A 16,839-nucleotide genomic window follows, 5' to 3' on the forward strand; every position below is an offset into this window, starting at 1 on the left:
CTAAAACTCGACCCATTACACAGTCCTGGCAGCCAGCCTTCTACTTTGTTTCTCTATGAATATGACTATTCTGGGGACCTCATATAGGTGGAATCATACACAATCTGTCCTTTTGTGACTGGCTTATTTCATTTACATAACGTCCTCAAGGTTCATCCTTGTTGTGGTATGTGACAGGATTTCCTTAAAAAAAAAAAAGTTTACTTATTGATTTTTAGAGGGGAGGGGGAGAGAGAGAGACAGACAGACATCAATTTGTTTTTCAATTTATTTTTGTATTTATTGGTTGATTCTTGTATGTGCCCTGACTGGGGATCAAACTTGCAGCCTTGGTGTATGGAATGACAAACCAACTGAGCTGCCTGGCCAGGGTGGATTTCTTTCCTTTTTGGGTAACCCCCAAAGTGTTTGCTACAAGTTTTACATTCCTGCCAACAGTGCACAGGATTCCAGTTTCTCCACATCCTCGCTAATACCTGGTTTATTTTCTGTTCTTTTGATAGTAGTCATCTTAATGGGTTTAAAGTGGCCTATCCTTGTTGTTTTTATTGGTATTTTCCTACTGATGAGGATGTTGACCTTTTTTTTGTTTTGTTTAAAATTATTTTTTGAAAACTCACAGTGATCATGCTTTCCTTCTTTATAGAAAAGAGATGAAGTTGCTGGAGCAGTCTGGTTCTCTGAAAAGCTCTCTGAGTGCAGAACAACAATTGTCACTCATCACTGGTAGCCTGAATATTCAAGAAGCAGTAGAGGGCGCCATGCACATTCAGGTGAGTAAGGACCTGTGCTCGGCTGGTTAGGGCTGGAAGAGAAAGTCTTTATACCTCCTTCGGAGAACAGGGGAAGATAAAAGACAGTTAAAAGTGTGAACCATTTGTACTCTGAAAGTCAGAATTATGATTTATATGATAGCAAACATTGTCCTTTATGGGTTCTCTTTAAACTACTGGGATGACATTATCTTCCAGAGGTGTTAGGATTTTGAACAAAAATAGATTTTCTGGATAGGTAACATTCTTACGTTCCTGTTGAATGAGAGATTATTTTCTTTTTAAAAATTACAGTTTACAATCAATATCATTTTGTATTGGTTTTAGGTGTACAGCATAACTGAGAATCTGGGGACAAACTGAAAAGATTGAGCACACATGGTTTATTGTCAGCTGCTGCCCTGAGATTCAGGTCAAATACAGGGTATCTAGGCTCTTTGTGGCTCTAAAATTTCTCCTTTGTGGTGGGTGGTTGAGAATACAGACTTTAAGTCAGGCAAGTTTCTTAATGTCTGACCCTACTTTCTTACCTATGAAATAAGTGGGCATCATACCCTATGCACTGAGTGATTGTGAAGGAATCATCTGTGCTCATGCGTAAGGGGACCCTAATATAAGGCAAGGCTCCGTTTTTCTAATAGGAAGATTAAAACAATCCTTTTGGGGGGTCCATTTGATATGTAGTATTTACACGATGGAAATGAAATATTGTAACTGCCTATATAATGTGATCTGAAATATGAACATGTGACCCATTATGGTAATACTTCTAATTTCACATTTCATACAAACACTTTTGTTCAAACTCTTAACAGGACAAACACTCTGGTTCCAGTTTTTGTACCCATTAGTGTTGACTTTCTGAATCTGTTCTAAGCAGAGTTTTCCAGGGAACATCTGTACTTTCCTCTGAGATGTTTGTTGCTCAGAGTTTTAAAAAATCTATATATGATGATGGCACTGGAAGTTTTATCTTCAGCTTCAACTACGAATTCTCAGACCTATAGGTATTTTTTCTCTCTCTAGTGGTATGCCTGTGGTTTGTGGTTCCACAACATAATAGCTTGCTGTTACTTTTTTTATTGTCTTTGTAAAGCTTACTTACAAATTTTGCAGCCCTAGCAATTGTGAAGTCACGCCCCAGGAATCATTAATATGCTGAGATTAAATTTCTTTTCTTCCTGGTCCCATTTTGAAAAATAGATTCTGTCAGATGGTTTCTATACTAGCATGATTGAATAAGTTCAGGCTAATGCTTCTTTCCTGAACAGCCTTATTATTTTTAAAAAATGGAGACCCCTCTATAATATGACTTTAAAATAACTTGAATATAAGGCTAGTCCTTTTGTGGAATAATTTTTGGAGACTATTCTAACTTATAATACATGTAAAGTGCTTAGTTAGCACAGTACTTTGGCACATAGAAAATGCTTAATAAATTTATAAAATACATTATTTTATACTGTAGTCATTTGTGGACAATTTTGGCAATAAACAAATGATATGGGATAATATATGCTGTTCTATGTGTGGTAGGTACTGAAGACTGCTCTGTAGGGCTAGTCTTGTCTTTATAGATTAAATGGGTGTATTTACTCATACATGACAGTTACCTGTTGAGCAGCTTCTATTCTGCATGACTCTCAGTCAGGCAATGTGGGGAGAGGACACTAGACAAAGATGATGTTTAATTCCTGTGAGAGATTGTGTTCTTCACAAATGGTTCTTAAAAATAGAAATTATATATTTATTTTTATAAAAGAAACAAAGAAATGGTTTGTACGTCTACTACCACAAAGTATAATGGGGAGGGACAATTGGGACCAGCAGGGTGGGAAAGGTTATTGAGGGTGGGTTGGAGCTGACCTGGGTCTTTGACAAGTAGTTTTTGGGGATTCTGGTGAGGGCAGAAGTGGGGACAGTGTCTCAGAAGAGTACCTGTGAGTGTGGTCCACAGACTGAGAGTGGGATGGCAGTTGGAGAGGTGGGGAAAGCTGGAGGTTAAGTGGAACCAATTCGGGAATGCTAAGTGCCACCCTGGAGGGCTACTGAGAGGAAATGAGTTAACACATATGAAGTACTTGGCATACAGCAGCATTATTTAGGTGTCCTCTTAGAGAAATGAGGAGTTTGGGTTTTATTCTATATCCTGCTTAGAATCCTCCAAGGAAGGTGTTTAGAAGGACAGTGAAAGAAAAATGGACAAGGAAAAAAAATCGAGATTTCATTTTTGTTGCCTTGACTGATTTTCTTGGGCATGTTTACGCATTTCCTTATATATGACATGAAGCAATTTTGATTTTCCAAATTTTGCAACTAATGCATACTAATTTTACACTGTTTACCAAACAGACAAGCATATTAACCCCCGCCCTCCAAATCAAAGCTTGCCTAATCTTATACCACGTGTTTTTTAAATTATACTCGTCGTCGTCGGCAGCCGTCCGTCTCGAGAGACGATGGTGTAGCTTCTTAAGAGTCTATCTGCACCGCCGAGAATGGTTGTGCAGTCCGACTCGGGAGTGACACGGTATCTGTCTCCTCCCGTGTTGAATCGACATCTTGCGATGACGCTGAAGCTACAGAGCCTGGGCAGGGTGATATGGAGGGTCTGCTGTTGCCCATGCAGCAGACCCCCCCTCTCTTCGCAGCTGAAGGGTCCAAGGGAAAGACGGAGTCAATACAGCTTGGCTTCAGGTGCGCCGCAGGAGTTGCCGGTGTTGACTACAACGTCAAACCGCCTTAGGGACTCCGGCTCCGGATTTTCTGTCGGGGTTTACTCCCTTAGCCTTTCCCCTGAAGAGGTATGCCGCAAGGCAGCGGAGGTTTTTTGGAGTCAGAGTTTTCCTTCTCTGATGTACCCTGACTGGAAGATCGAACCAGCGACACTTAGCTCGCAGGCCGACGCTCAATCCACTGAGCTAAACCAGCCAGGGCCATTTAAATTATACTAGGTTTATAATAATTCAGGAATGTTAAAAATGTATTTTAAAGAAAGAAAACCAATAAAATGTACCTAAGCTATATATATATAATTATTTATATATTTATTTATTTATTTTAAGAAAAATAAAGTTTAGGAAAACACTGCTTAGGTCCATTATTCCAAAATATATTTGAATATTTTTGTGTGTTTGTACTTCTTTCCATTTCTCCTGTTTGTTTTCTCTCTTTCTCTGACATGACATTATACTGTTTTAAGTAGAATTCTGTATCAAGGTTTTTATTTAAAATTTAGAATATTTCTTACAGCATGATTTGCCCAGGACTCTCTCAGTAGAAGTATAATTTTTGTACTGAAAACAATTGTTATGTTTATCATGTGATATTCAACCTAAGAATGCCATCGAAGCTGAAGGACCAGAAGATCACGGTCACCTGTCAGGTGCCCAGAAACTTCTTGATAGTTGTACCCTCTTATCAACTCTTAGAACTCATTTTTATGATTTATAAAAAGAAAAATTCTCATTGTAGAAAAATTAAGCTAGGCTATTTGGAGGAAGTTTTCTTACGAAAATAAATTATCATTACTTTAGGAAGTTGTTCAAAAGCAGAAGGCAGATCTTGGTAGTTAACAAGCGAACAAAACCACATTGCTGCCATTGCTTTTCAATGACAAACAGTCCAATTGTAGATGCTGCTGCATCCCCAAGGGTGAAAGTCCCAGAAATGTGAGTGTCGGTCTCCACGATGAATTTGTCTTCTACCCAAACCCCAGTGGGCAGAAGCATGGGTTAGAGTTTCCTAATACTCTGCTGAAATGTGGGAGTGTGCAAGAATGAAACCTGAATTGCTAGAACTTAGTGCAATTTTGAGATCAAATCTTGCCTGGCAAGAAAAGTGACTGGTCTGGAAAAATAAGTTTATTCTAAAAAGCCTGTCTAAAGCATTGACTCTTAAAAGAGCATTAAGGCTCATTAGCTTTGGTACAGAGGCTTTATCTAATCTTTGGAATTTAAGACTTGAGACTGTGGTAGCTGGTGGGAGCCCTGGGAAAGTTTTATAGGATTATGAAGTTTAAGTGGCATTTCCTTACACAAAGTCAGGACAACAGCTGAACTGTAGAAGTAAAAATTATATTCCACATGCAGATGATCAGAATTTACATCTGTACTTTACCTTTAAAACTTAGAAAAATTTAGTCATTTTGATAAGGACTCTCGGACTTTGTCAGTAATTATAGGAAGCTGTGTTCATAAATACCAACACCACATAAAAATGTACACACATGTTTAAAGGATGGGAGTTCGGTAGACTTTTGTTTGGTTCACTGAGGCTCAGAGTAATCCTTTTTTGGTAGGATGGGGTTGCGGGTGGAGGTGAGAGGTGTTCAAGTAGCAAATGTCAGCCCTGAGAATATATAGATGTGTACATTGAAACTTGAATTTCGTTTTTTGTTCCATGTGTTTTGTAAACAAATTATAAAATCAGATTTGCTGAGTTATAACTTACATACAGTAAAATTCACCAGTTGTAGTGTTCAGTTCTACAAACACGTACAATCCTGGAACCACCATCACTTTCAAGCTTTACAGCACCTCCTCCGGCATCCCCCTTGTGCCCTCAGTCCCCTTTGCAGTTAATGACCTTTCCTGCTTCCCCAGACCCTGGCTGTCCCCAGTCTGTGTTTTTTCCTTTTTAATAATGTTATATAAAATGGAATCATACTATATGCAGTCTTTGAGTTTGGATTCTTTCAAATGAATTTTAGGTTCATATATATTGTTGTGGTTACCAGTAGTTTATTTCTTTTTATTGATGAGTAGTATTGCACAGTTTGTCTATCCATTCACTAGTTGAAGAATATTTGGGTTGTTCCCAGTTTTTAGCAATTATGAATAAAGCTGGTGTAAACATTTGTGTATACATTTTTTAAATGAATGTTTGTTTTTTTCTTTTGGATAATACCTAGGAGTAGAATTGCTAGGCATATGGTAAGTATATGTTTATCTTTGTAAGAAACTAGAGCACAGTTTTCCAGAGTGGCTTTATCATTTTCATTCTCATTTGCAATGTATGAGAATGTCAGTTGCTGTGCAACTTGGTATTATTAGGGTGGGATCTTTCCTCATTCTCATATGCATTTAGTGGCATCTTATTGTGGTTTTTGTTTGCACTTTACTAATGACTAATGACATTGAGTATATTTTCTATGCTTATTTGATGTTCATATAACCTTCTTTGGTGTAGTTTCTGTTCAAACCTTTTGCTTATTTTTACAAAATTAGGTGATTTTGTTTCTTATTATAGAATTTTCTAGACAAAAATCCTTTATCAGATACGTATTTTGGAAACATTTTCTCCCAATATTTTTTTTCTTGATAGTAACTTTTGAAAAGCAGCAATTTTAAATTTTGATGGACTCTAATTCTAGATTTTTTGAATGGATTATGCTTTTCCTGTTTTATCTTAGGGATCTTTATCTAAATCAAGGTCACAGAGATTTTTCTTCTATATTTTCTTCTAGGGGCTTACTTATTATATTTGCATGTATGTTTATGATCCGTTTTGTGTTGCCTTTAATACAGGATAAAAGCTCATTCAATTGTTTTTATGTCATTTTTTGGAAAAGACTATCATTTCTCCATTGAATTGCCTTTAAACTTTGGTAAAAAATAAAACAATTGACTATATATGTAAGGGAGTGTTTCTGAACTCTCTTCTATCCCATTGACTTATGGGTCTGTGACATTTGTCAGTGTGAATTCTCCAAATTTGTTCTTTTTCAAGTTCTTTTGGCTAGTCTTAGTTACTTTACATTTTAGAATTAGCATGTCAAATTCTAAAAAAAAATTTCCTGCTGAGATTACAGGATTCTGTAGATAGATCAACTTGGAGGAGAATTGACATCTTGACAAAACTGAGTTTTCCAGTTCACGAACACAGTGCATCTCTCCACTTACTTAGTCTTTTAAAAAAATCTCTCTTGTGTGTTTTGTAGTTTTCAGCATATAGGTCTTTTACATGTTTTGTTAGATGTACACATAAATATTTCACGATTTTGGTGCTTTTGTACATAGTACTTGCAAATTTTTCAACTTCCAATTATTCATTACTAGGATGTAGTAATATAATTTTTGTATATCGATCTTGTATCCTGTGACCTTGCTAAATTTATCTATTAGTTCTATTAGCTCTTTTGTAAATTCTTCAGGATTTTCTGTGTGGACAGTTATATTTATGAATATAGTTTTGTTTTTTCCTTTCTAATGAATTTTACTACTTTTTCTTAACTTAGTGCCCTGGCTATGCCCTCTAGTAGGATATTGAATAGGCATGGTAAGAGTGGACATCTGTGTCTTGTTTCTGATTATGGGAGACAAGCATTCAGTCTTTCATCACTAATTATGATATTAGGTTTTAAAATATCTTTTAAAACTATATTTTATTGATTATAACAGTAGTTCCAATTTCCCCCCTTTGCCTCCTCTGCCCAGTACCCTCCTTCCCTCCAGCAATCCCCTCACCCTCTTAGTTCTTGTCTATGGGTCATGCATAGTAAGTTCCTTGGCTTCTCCATTTCCTATACTATCTTAATATCCCTCTCTCTATTTTATACCTACCAATTATGCTTTTTAATCCCTACTCCTTTTCCCCCATTGTCCCCTGTCTCTCTCCCAGCTGATAACCCTCCAAAAGATCTCCATACCTATGATTATGTTCCTGTTCTAGTTGTTTGCTTAGTTTGTTTTTTTCTTTTAGATTCAGTTGTTTATAGTTATGAATTTGTTGTCTTTTTAATGTTCATAGTTTTGGTCTTTTTCTTAATTAAGTCCTTTTAACATTTCATATAATAAGGGCTTGGTGGTGATGAACTCCTTTAGCTTCACCTGGTCTGGAAAGCACTTTATCTGCCCTTCCATTCTAAATATTATTGGATAGAATAATGTAGGTTATAGGTCCTTGCTTTTCATCACTTTGAATAATTCTTGCCAGTCCCTTCTTGCCTGCAGAGTTTCTTTTGAGAAATCAGCCGATAGACTTATGGATACTCCTTTGTAGGTAACTCTCTTCTTTTCTCCTGCTGCTTTTAAGATTCTTTCTTTATCTTTCACCTTTGGCATTTTAATTATGATGTGTCTTGGTGTGGTCCTCTTTGGGTCCATCTTGTTTGGGACTCTCTGTGCTTCTTGGACTTGTATGTCTATTTCCTTTGCCCAATTAGGAAAGTTTTTTTTTCATTATTTTTTCAAATAAGTTTTCAATTTCTTGCTCTTTCTCTTCTCCTTCTGGCATCCCTATGATTCAGGTGTTGGCAAGTTTGCAGATGTCCCTGAGTCTTATACAACCCTCATTTCTTTGAATTCATGTTTCTTCTTTCTCTTCTGGTTGAATGTTTATTTCTTCCTCATGTTCCAAGTTGTTGATTTGGATCCCAGCTTCCTTCCATTCACTGTTGGTTCCTTGTAGTGTTTTTTTTATTTCAGTTAATGTAAACTTCATTTATTCCTTTATGTTTTTGCTGTACTCAATGAGTTCTTTGAGCATCCTTATCACCACTGTTTTGAACTCTGCATCTGATAGGTTGGCTATCTCTGTTTCATTTAGTTCATTTTCTGGGGTTTTGTTGTGTTCTTTCATTTAGACCATATGTCTTTGTCTCCTCAATTTGGTAGCTTCCCTGTGTTTGTTTCTGTGTATTAGGTAGAGCTGCTTTTACTCCCTGTAAAAGGCACTCGTCCAGATGAATGTGGCTTCTAAAATCCTTGGCTGTTGGACGTCCAGACAGTTCGATTTTCTGACAGTTCTGGGTGTTATTTGTTTTGAGATTTAGTTGTAATTCTTTTTGTAGTTGTGCAAGGAGACGAAGTGTGTCGGTCTACATCTCAATCTTGACTGGAAGAACTTAATATCTTTTATCAGATTGAGGAATTTCCCTTTTATCCTTACTTTGTTGAGAGTTGGTATCATGAATGGATGTTGAATTTTGAATTTTGCCAAATGGTTTTTCTGCATCTGTTTAGATTGTTATAATGGTTTTTCTTGGTTTCCCAGTCAAGGCACATATCTACCACAACCTAGGTAAGTGCCTTGACTGGGAATCAAACCTGCAACCTTTTGGTGCTCCAAACAATTGAGCCACCCAACCAGGACAGAGCTATATATTTTTATATGCATTCATATTGCTATCTAGCACTTCAACTTGAAAGACTCCATTTAGCAGTTCTTGTAAGGCAGGTCTAGTGGTGATAAAGTCCCTCAGCTTTTATTTATATGGGAAGTTTTTTATTTCTCCTTTTTTTTGTAGGACAGTTTTGCCAGATATAGTTTATGGGTTGGCATTTTTTTCTTTTAGCACTATGGATATATCTTCCCTCTGCCTTTTTTATCCTATATGATGAGAAATCTGCTCATGGTTGTATGGAAGGTCCTTTTTACATGACCAGTACTTTTCTCTTACTGCTTTCAACGTTCTTTGTCTTTGACTTTTGATAGTTTTATTATACTGTATAGAGGCCTCTTTGGGTTCATCCTAGGTGTAGTCTTTTAAGCTTCTTGAATTTCAGTGTACATTTTCTTCCTCAGAGTTATAAAGTTGCTGGCCATTACTTCTTCACGTAAGCTTTCTGCCCCAGTACATATATTGATTTATGTAATGAGGTTCCAGAATTCCCTTAACTTTCTTTTCTTGGTTCCTTTTGCTTTTTATTCCTCTGACCTAATAATTTCAGTGGCTTGTCTTTGAGTTTGCTGATTCTTTCTTCTGCTTGGTCAAATCTATCAATCTTTTCTAGTGAATTTTTCACTAGTTCAGTTATTGTATTCATCAGCTCCTGAATTTGTTTCTTGATATTCTCATTTTGTTCATGCATGTTTTTCCTTGATTTTGTTCAGTTGTCTGTCTGTGGTCTTTTACATCACCTTGAGTTAAGATGATTATTTTTAATTCTTTGTGAGATAGTTCATAGATCTGCATTTCTTTAAGGGCCAGTTTCTGGAAATTAATTTTGCTCCTTTAATTGGGTCATGTTTCTGTATGTCCCTCGTTATTTTATTATTTTTACTGTTATTTATGTGTTCAAAAAACCCAGCCTCCTCACCCAGTCCTTATTGACTGGCTTCAGATAGGAAAAGACTTTCTCTCATCATCCTGACCAGTGATTCTGTGTTGGGCCTTTTAATCCTTTTCTGGGATGTGTCTTCCTGGGTTTGTGCCTGTAATTTCACAATTAGGTCTGCCAGTTTCTTTTTCAGTACCTGTTATCTTTGTTCATCTGGTATCTCTGTGTGGCACTGCATGTTCTCTGGCACTGCAGTAAGCTGCTGAGCTCCCTGTTGTTCTCCATGGCCCCAGGCGTCCAAAGTATGCCATTTCCCCTTTAGTACTGAGTCAGGTAAGACAGTAACCAGTTTTTTCAGGCAGCCCTCCCCAAAGCTGGGATGTTGGATGTGCATTCTATTCTCTTTCCCTCCCAAGGGAGAAGCCATGAGATTGGCGTTTTCTCATCATTGATTGAGCTGTACTGGCTTAGGGGAAGAGCTAATGCAGATGAAATGGAATAGCTTTTCTTACCCATTTCAGGCACTTGTCCTTGGCTTTGTGCTCACCTGGGTTATTTACTCACTTGGGGCTCTTGAAACTTCCCCACTAGTTTCTGGAGTTGCCATAAAGGCTTTTCGGATCATATATTATTGTTAAGTTTTTGTCTCTGGGGGAACAAGTTCTGGGGCTTCCTATTCCATCATCTTGATGTCTCTCCTCATTTTATAACAAGAGAACCAGATGTAGATGTCAGAAGGCACCATGTTCCACAGCTCTAAATGAATCCATTTGTCCACATCCATCTTCCATGTTCTTTCTCTGCAGAGGTTCTTGAGCCAGTGGAATGCATTCAATGAAAATCAAATATAAGTTAGAAAACAATGATCTTATGGCTACTTCCAGTACTGTGCTATTATAAATGGAACTTGGTTGATCATTCCTGTATATCATTCTTCCATATTTTGAATTACCTTTTTAAGGGCAGGTTCATTAAAATTGAAATTACGTATCAGCCCCTTTCTGGCTCTTGGTGATGTATTGCTAAGTGACATTGTAAATCCCCCTTACCCTTTTAAGGGCAACTTACAAAGACCATTTGATTCTAAGTCTGCTAGTATTGGGCATATAGATCTTTAAAATGTTTATTAAATTGATAAGTGAAGACAAATACTCATTAACCAAATTTGTACAACAAACATGTCATTGTCCCAACAATGACATTCTTAATTTGGTTTCTAATAACTGTTAAACTGAATGAGTGACCCACTTTCCCCTAAACTTAATAATGAAAAGAAGCTCAAATCTCTGTTTAAAAGGACACTACGCCACTCTTTGGAAATATGGGATGATATTATAATAAAAACTGGAGAATTGACATAATACTGATTATATATAATATAGATAGAAATAGAAACCTATCTGTCTGTCCTATCTATATCTAAACATATGTCTTCATAGATATACAATTAATTGTCCCTTTGCTTTAGAAGTTATAGGCTCTTAAATTAATGCCCAAAAGTCAAAATAAGCAGGTGTCTAATATAAACATTTTTATTGTATAAAATCTACTAAATGGGATATTAACTACCAACTAAGTAAATAATTTTTTGATGTTATCATTCAGTTAAAAATTTGGTTAGTCCATTTAAAAGTAGCCATGACATGCATATCTAATGCTTGGAAAATAGTAAATACTTTAGCAATTGAATACTAGACTCTAGTATTTCTCCAAACTGTTTTTACTTTTTGCTTTGGTGGTGGGTGGTCATTATTTATCATGTACAATGCAGAAGACATCATAGAGGCCTCCTTTTGTAAGAGGTATATCAGAAGGCATATGAGGGACTCTCTCAGGAAACTTAATATTAATAAAAATAAGGAACACCTGGGGAAGAACTCCATGTGGGTAAAAATTCAGGAACCCCCAACATTTGGGAGTGAGTGCTGTAGAAAGCATCCCACGACTGTTTGTCCTGAAGCTCTTGGCCCTCCTACTGCTTGCCCAGTGACACAGACACCGTGGTATTCATATTTGCTGACTCTGAATATCTGTGGTTATGTTTATTTTCATTTGAAAGTCAGTATTCAGAGACTTGTTGCCCAGTATATCTGTTTGAACAAATGGGTGGAAAAATCAAAAGGTTTCTTTCAAGCTGGTGACTTTCACCTTTTAGGAGCTGGGTTGTGCTGTGTCGGTCCCCGTTGCCTGAGGAGAGCTTCCTGCCACTCAGAAGCCCTGGTCATAAGCCAGCATCTCATTGCCCATTGTATGAAGGAATGCATCTTGGACCCTTGAGTGGCTGTTTTCCTTGTTTTGGCTGAGGAGGCAGCTGCTGCCTATTCCCTCTGACTGATGATATATGTTTTAAGTGCAGGTGGAAGGGACGATGTGCTTGCCCTCTGCTTGCCTGCTTTAGCATTTGCAGACTGTGTACGTGGGACAATGGACTCCACCAGGATGAGGTGGTGTGGCTTTCCAGGACAATGCCTGTTTGCCTTACACCTTTCACACTTTTTCAGAAAGTTTACACACACTTTGCCTTAACAGGGTCTCTTCCTGCTCTTTATTCATACCTTACATGGACTTGTCTGGGGCTTTTTACATTTTCTTGCTTTGTTTACAAGTTTAAATGTTGTACCATGTAAGTTGATAGGTGGTGGGTGGAACTTTTCCCCTCCAATGGTCCTGGGTTTTTTCCCTGACTCTCTATTCATTGTCTGAGCAAGCCCTAGAACCCCCAAGGCCAGCACAGCTCTTATTCCTCTTGGCTAATGATCCAATGCTAATGGTAAGTGCTGTGTGCTAGTATCTTCCCATTTACTAGATCCTGTGCCATGAGCTTTATCTGTAATGGTCATGTTCATATCCAAAATGACCCTGAGAGGTGGCTACTAGTATCTATTATTTATTCTTACCTTGTCCCCCTCCCTGCTCCCCTATCATTGTAACTTCCCTACCTCCCTGGTATTTTTGGTTGTTTTGTTCACTGCTGTATCCCCAGCACCTAAACAGTGCCTGGCACATGGCATAACTTGGTATTAACATTTGCTGATGACTGAGTGGATGATGTGTTTACAGATGAGATGTTAATGACCTTAGTCGAGACTCCACAGGTAGTAAGTGGTAGGAGATAGCACTTGATTCAGGTTTGTAACCTTCATGCTTTACAACCCTTCCAGGGGAAGGAGGGACAGGAGATCATGCATGCGGCCTGGCATATGGGGAGAGCCCTGTCCTGGCACCTTGGGCCATTCATCTGGGTCTCTGCCCTTCCCCATTCTCTTAGCTCAGCACAGGCCATCCTGTCAGCTAGACAGAACTTTCCACTTTGCTATCTTAGAAGTAGGTGCAATGAGAGGAATTAGCTGCCTTTATTGTAGGCCTGGAAGAAGGGATGGTGAGCTTTGGGCTGAAGGAGGAGGCTGAATATGTCTCACTGCACAAGGGTCCAGGCTGTGAGAAGCTGGAAAAGACAGAATAGGAGTTCTGAGCTGACTTGGCCCAGAGGCAAAGTGGCCTTACCCCTGATATGTCAGGAGCTGAGTAAAAAAAAACCAATAATCAAGGTTGCCCAGCCACCCCTTCCCTTTACTGAGAGTAAAGGAGGTCAGAGAAAGCCTAGGCAGGAACCTGCTGGGTGAAGGGGAAAGGATTTCTCCAGAAAATCTTTGGGGGCTGGGTGTTGGCTGTGAGGGACTTAGGAGGGGAGAAGAGAGTTTCTGTGTTTCTCTGGGCACCACTGAGCAGCAGCTCCTTGTGGTCTAGGCAAGGGGACCAGGAGTACTTTTTTCTTCCCAAGTTTCTTCCTCATTCTTTCCTTACACCTTTCTAAGCTGACCCTTGAAAGTTGGTTTGGCTGGGGGGCAGAAAATTATACTAATAGTCATTTACATGGATGGAATTCCATGTAGGAATTTTGCATATTGTCAAATATGGACGGGGCTATCTAGCTTTTGGTAAATGTTTTGATTGCAACACAAAACATCTCATGTTTTTAGCTTTCTTAATTTTTCATTTGGGGAATATGACCCTGTCTTCATAATCTCAGAAATTAGAGGAAAGATTGCATCATGTATCCTGAGCAATCTGGGAGGGGCAGTGCAGGTTACCCTGTGAGGCCACTTGCTGTCAAGACCAGTGTGGGACTTGTGTGCTCTGAGATAACTAGTGAGAACTTTAAAGCTGCTATTATGGCTGAAAGTGTAAGAAAATGTGGGAAATACATGGTCACTACCTTAAAACTCCCAGTGTTGTGTGCACTTCAGTGGAGCAGTTTTCAGTAGCTATAGTCGAGGGCTAACCGCTGTTTTTTGTAGAATTTAGGAGCATGTATCCATGCTTCTGTGCTTGTACCAGATATCTAATTAAGTATATTTTATTGATCATGCTGTTAAAGTAGTCCCAATTTTTCCCTTTTGCCCATTTCCGTGCAGTATCCCTCTTCCCTCCAGCAACCCCACCCCCCTTATTTCATGTTCATGGGTCGTGCATGTAAGTTCTTTGGCTTCTCCATTTCCTATGCTACTTTTAACATCCCCCTGTCTATTTTGTACCAACCAATTATGCTTCTTAATCCCTGCACCATTTCCCCCTTTCTCTCCCTTACCCCTCCCAGTTCATAACCCTCCAAATGATCCCCATACCTATGATTCTGTTCCAATTCTGGTTGTTTGCTTAGTTTGTTTTTGTTTTTTAGATTCAGTTGTTGATATTTGTGAGTTTGTTGTCATTTTTTAAAAATATGCTTTATTGATTATGCTATTACAGTTGTCTCAATTTCTTTTCCCTTTGTTCCCCTCCACCCAGTAACCCTCCTCCCTCCAGATATCCCCCCACTTAGTCCATGCCCATTGGTTGTGCATATAGTTCTTCTCAACATCTTTCTGTCTACTCCATTCCCTCCTACTATGCTTCTTAATTCCTCTACCATCTCCCTCCCTTTCTTCCCTTCCCTTTCTTCGCTGACCTCCCTCCAAAATGTTCCCCATACCTATAATTCTTTTCCCACTCTTGTTGCCTACTTAGTTTGCTTTTGTTTCAATTCCCTAGCTTCTGTTGTTGGTTGTTGTGATACAGTTTTCATTTTAATGTTCATAGTTTTGATCCTCTTTCTCCTAAACAAGTCCCTTTAACATTTCATATAACAGTGGTTTGGATCTGATGAACTTCTCAGGTTTACTTTGTCCTGGAAGCACTTTCTCTGCCCTTCTATTCTGAATGAAGCTTCGCTGGATAGAGTAATTATGGTAGTAGGTTTTTGCTTTTCATTACTTTGAGTCTTTCTTGCCAGTCCCTTCTTGCCTGCAGAATTTCTTTTGAGAAATCAGTTGATAGTCTTATTGGGACCCCTTTGTACGTAATTCTCGTCTTCTGTCTTGCTGTTTTTAAGATTCTCTCTTTATCCTTAATTTTTGACATTTTGATTATAATGTGTCTTGGTGTGGTGCTCCCTGGGTCCAGTTTTTTTGGAAAACTCTGTGCTTCCTGGACCTGAAAGTCTATTTCCTTCCCCAAGTTAGGGAAGTCATTTAATAGTTTTAATGACTGTAACTTGTTTCTTAGCTCTGCAGCTTATCTGAGAGACGTGCATAAGTTCAAGGTCATGACTAGCTGTACATGACACATTTGTATGAGACTATTATTGTTAAGCAATAATGTTTAAACTGTCGGCTTGGTTATAACATATGTGTGATATTCAATAGTAAATTGTATCTGAGAGATACCATGAACTCCAAAGTTAGTGTTGTGTTTTTTTATTTTTTTCATTTATTGTTGAAAATGCCTGGAAAAATATATGGCTCCCTTGACAAGCAGAAAAAGAAAAGGATGTGTTAGGTGCTATGCATCCAAAATGTATTGCTTATCAAAATATTTTTGCAAGTGTTGTGAAAAGTATTTATGCCTTGAACATAACAGTGTTGTTTGCTACAAACATTTTGCAAAGCCAACTATTGGAGATTCTGGTTAATTAATGTTAAAGACATTTTTTTGGTTGTATTTTAAAATATCCATGTTTCCTTTATTTGAAAAGAAACATTTTTATTCTTTGTTTTTATATTTCTTTGTTTAATAATTTCTAGATTATAACTGAAAATAAATAAATAATAATGTATTTTATTATATAAATATAAAAAAAGCAAATGTTCAGTATTTTTATTTATTTTTTCACATTTTAGCACATACTAGTAATGAATGTATCTCTTGGATACACACAACCTATACTGTAATTTTTTTTTACCGCAACCTTCACAGGGTTAAAGCCCATTTCTACTACCTCTGATACTTTCTAAATAGGCTTTCTTTCAGCTTCTGTATTGCAATTTTGTTTAGGATATTTTCCTTAAAGTGAGAGTTGGGCTAGAAGCTATGCATTCTTATTTTTTAAAAAATGGCTTTAGGGCAACTGTAATAGAAAAACAATTAAAAAAACAAAACAAAACAAAAAAAAGGCTTTAGATCTTGTTGACTTCCCAGAAGGTAATGGTTTCATGTTTGTTGTCTTGAGACTCTGGAAGAAATGAAATTTGGGGTTGAATGTAGCTGTCCTCTTATTTTCTATTGTTATAAGAACAATGAATTGGTTTCTGGTGTCAGAAACCAACTGGAGAAACAGAAAATCCCCAGAGGCCTGAAGGTGTTACTGTTCTTGTGCTGAGCACCCTGGAGGCCGGTGCATCCCAGCCCAGCCTGTGTGATCCTGGCTGTCCCTGGCCTTGGCTCTGTCATAGCTTACAGTGGTGCACGTGTGCTGTGGGGGACACTGCTGCTCACTTGGAACAGGGTGGTGCTCCAGACTCAGCTCAACTTGGTGCCAGGGCTGAGCCTGGGTGTGGTAGAAATGGTCGAGTTTTCCAAGGTCAGAAGGGGTCCTAATATTTCTTCTGAAGCTGTTTCTCTTCTTATTTGTTCCTTCTGTGACATCAGAGACCTGGGCTGCCCAGTGGGAATGCTGAATGTTCTCAAGATATTCGAGAGTGGAGAAACCCTGTTATGTAGGGAAGATAGATTTAGATTTAGCTTTTATTTTATTTTTTTTAAATCCTTACCCAAGGACATGTTTTCCATCACTTTTAGAGAGAGAG

At 38.1% G+C, this 16,839-nt stretch overlaps 1 protein-coding gene across 1 annotated transcript in view; it reads left to right on the top strand.

The window, feature by feature from the left end:
• The window catches only part of CRYL1 (crystallin lambda 1), a 130,108-nt gene that overhangs the window by 36,706 nt on the left and 76,563 nt on the right, over positions 1 to 16,839 (top strand). The window contains exon 3 of the mRNA XM_090273703.1: positions 647 to 773. Coding sequence (XP_090129829.1) covers positions 647 to 773 — 127 coding nt within the window. The remainder of the gene's footprint in view (positions 1 to 646; positions 774 to 16,839) is intronic.

This window comes from Furipterus horrens, unplaced genomic scaffold (genome assembly GCF_987537825.1).
Source record: "Furipterus horrens unplaced genomic scaffold, mFurHor1.1.pri manual_scaffold_4, whole genome shotgun sequence".
Classification (NCBI taxonomy): domain Eukaryota; kingdom Metazoa; phylum Chordata; class Mammalia; order Chiroptera; family Furipteridae; genus Furipterus; species Furipterus horrens.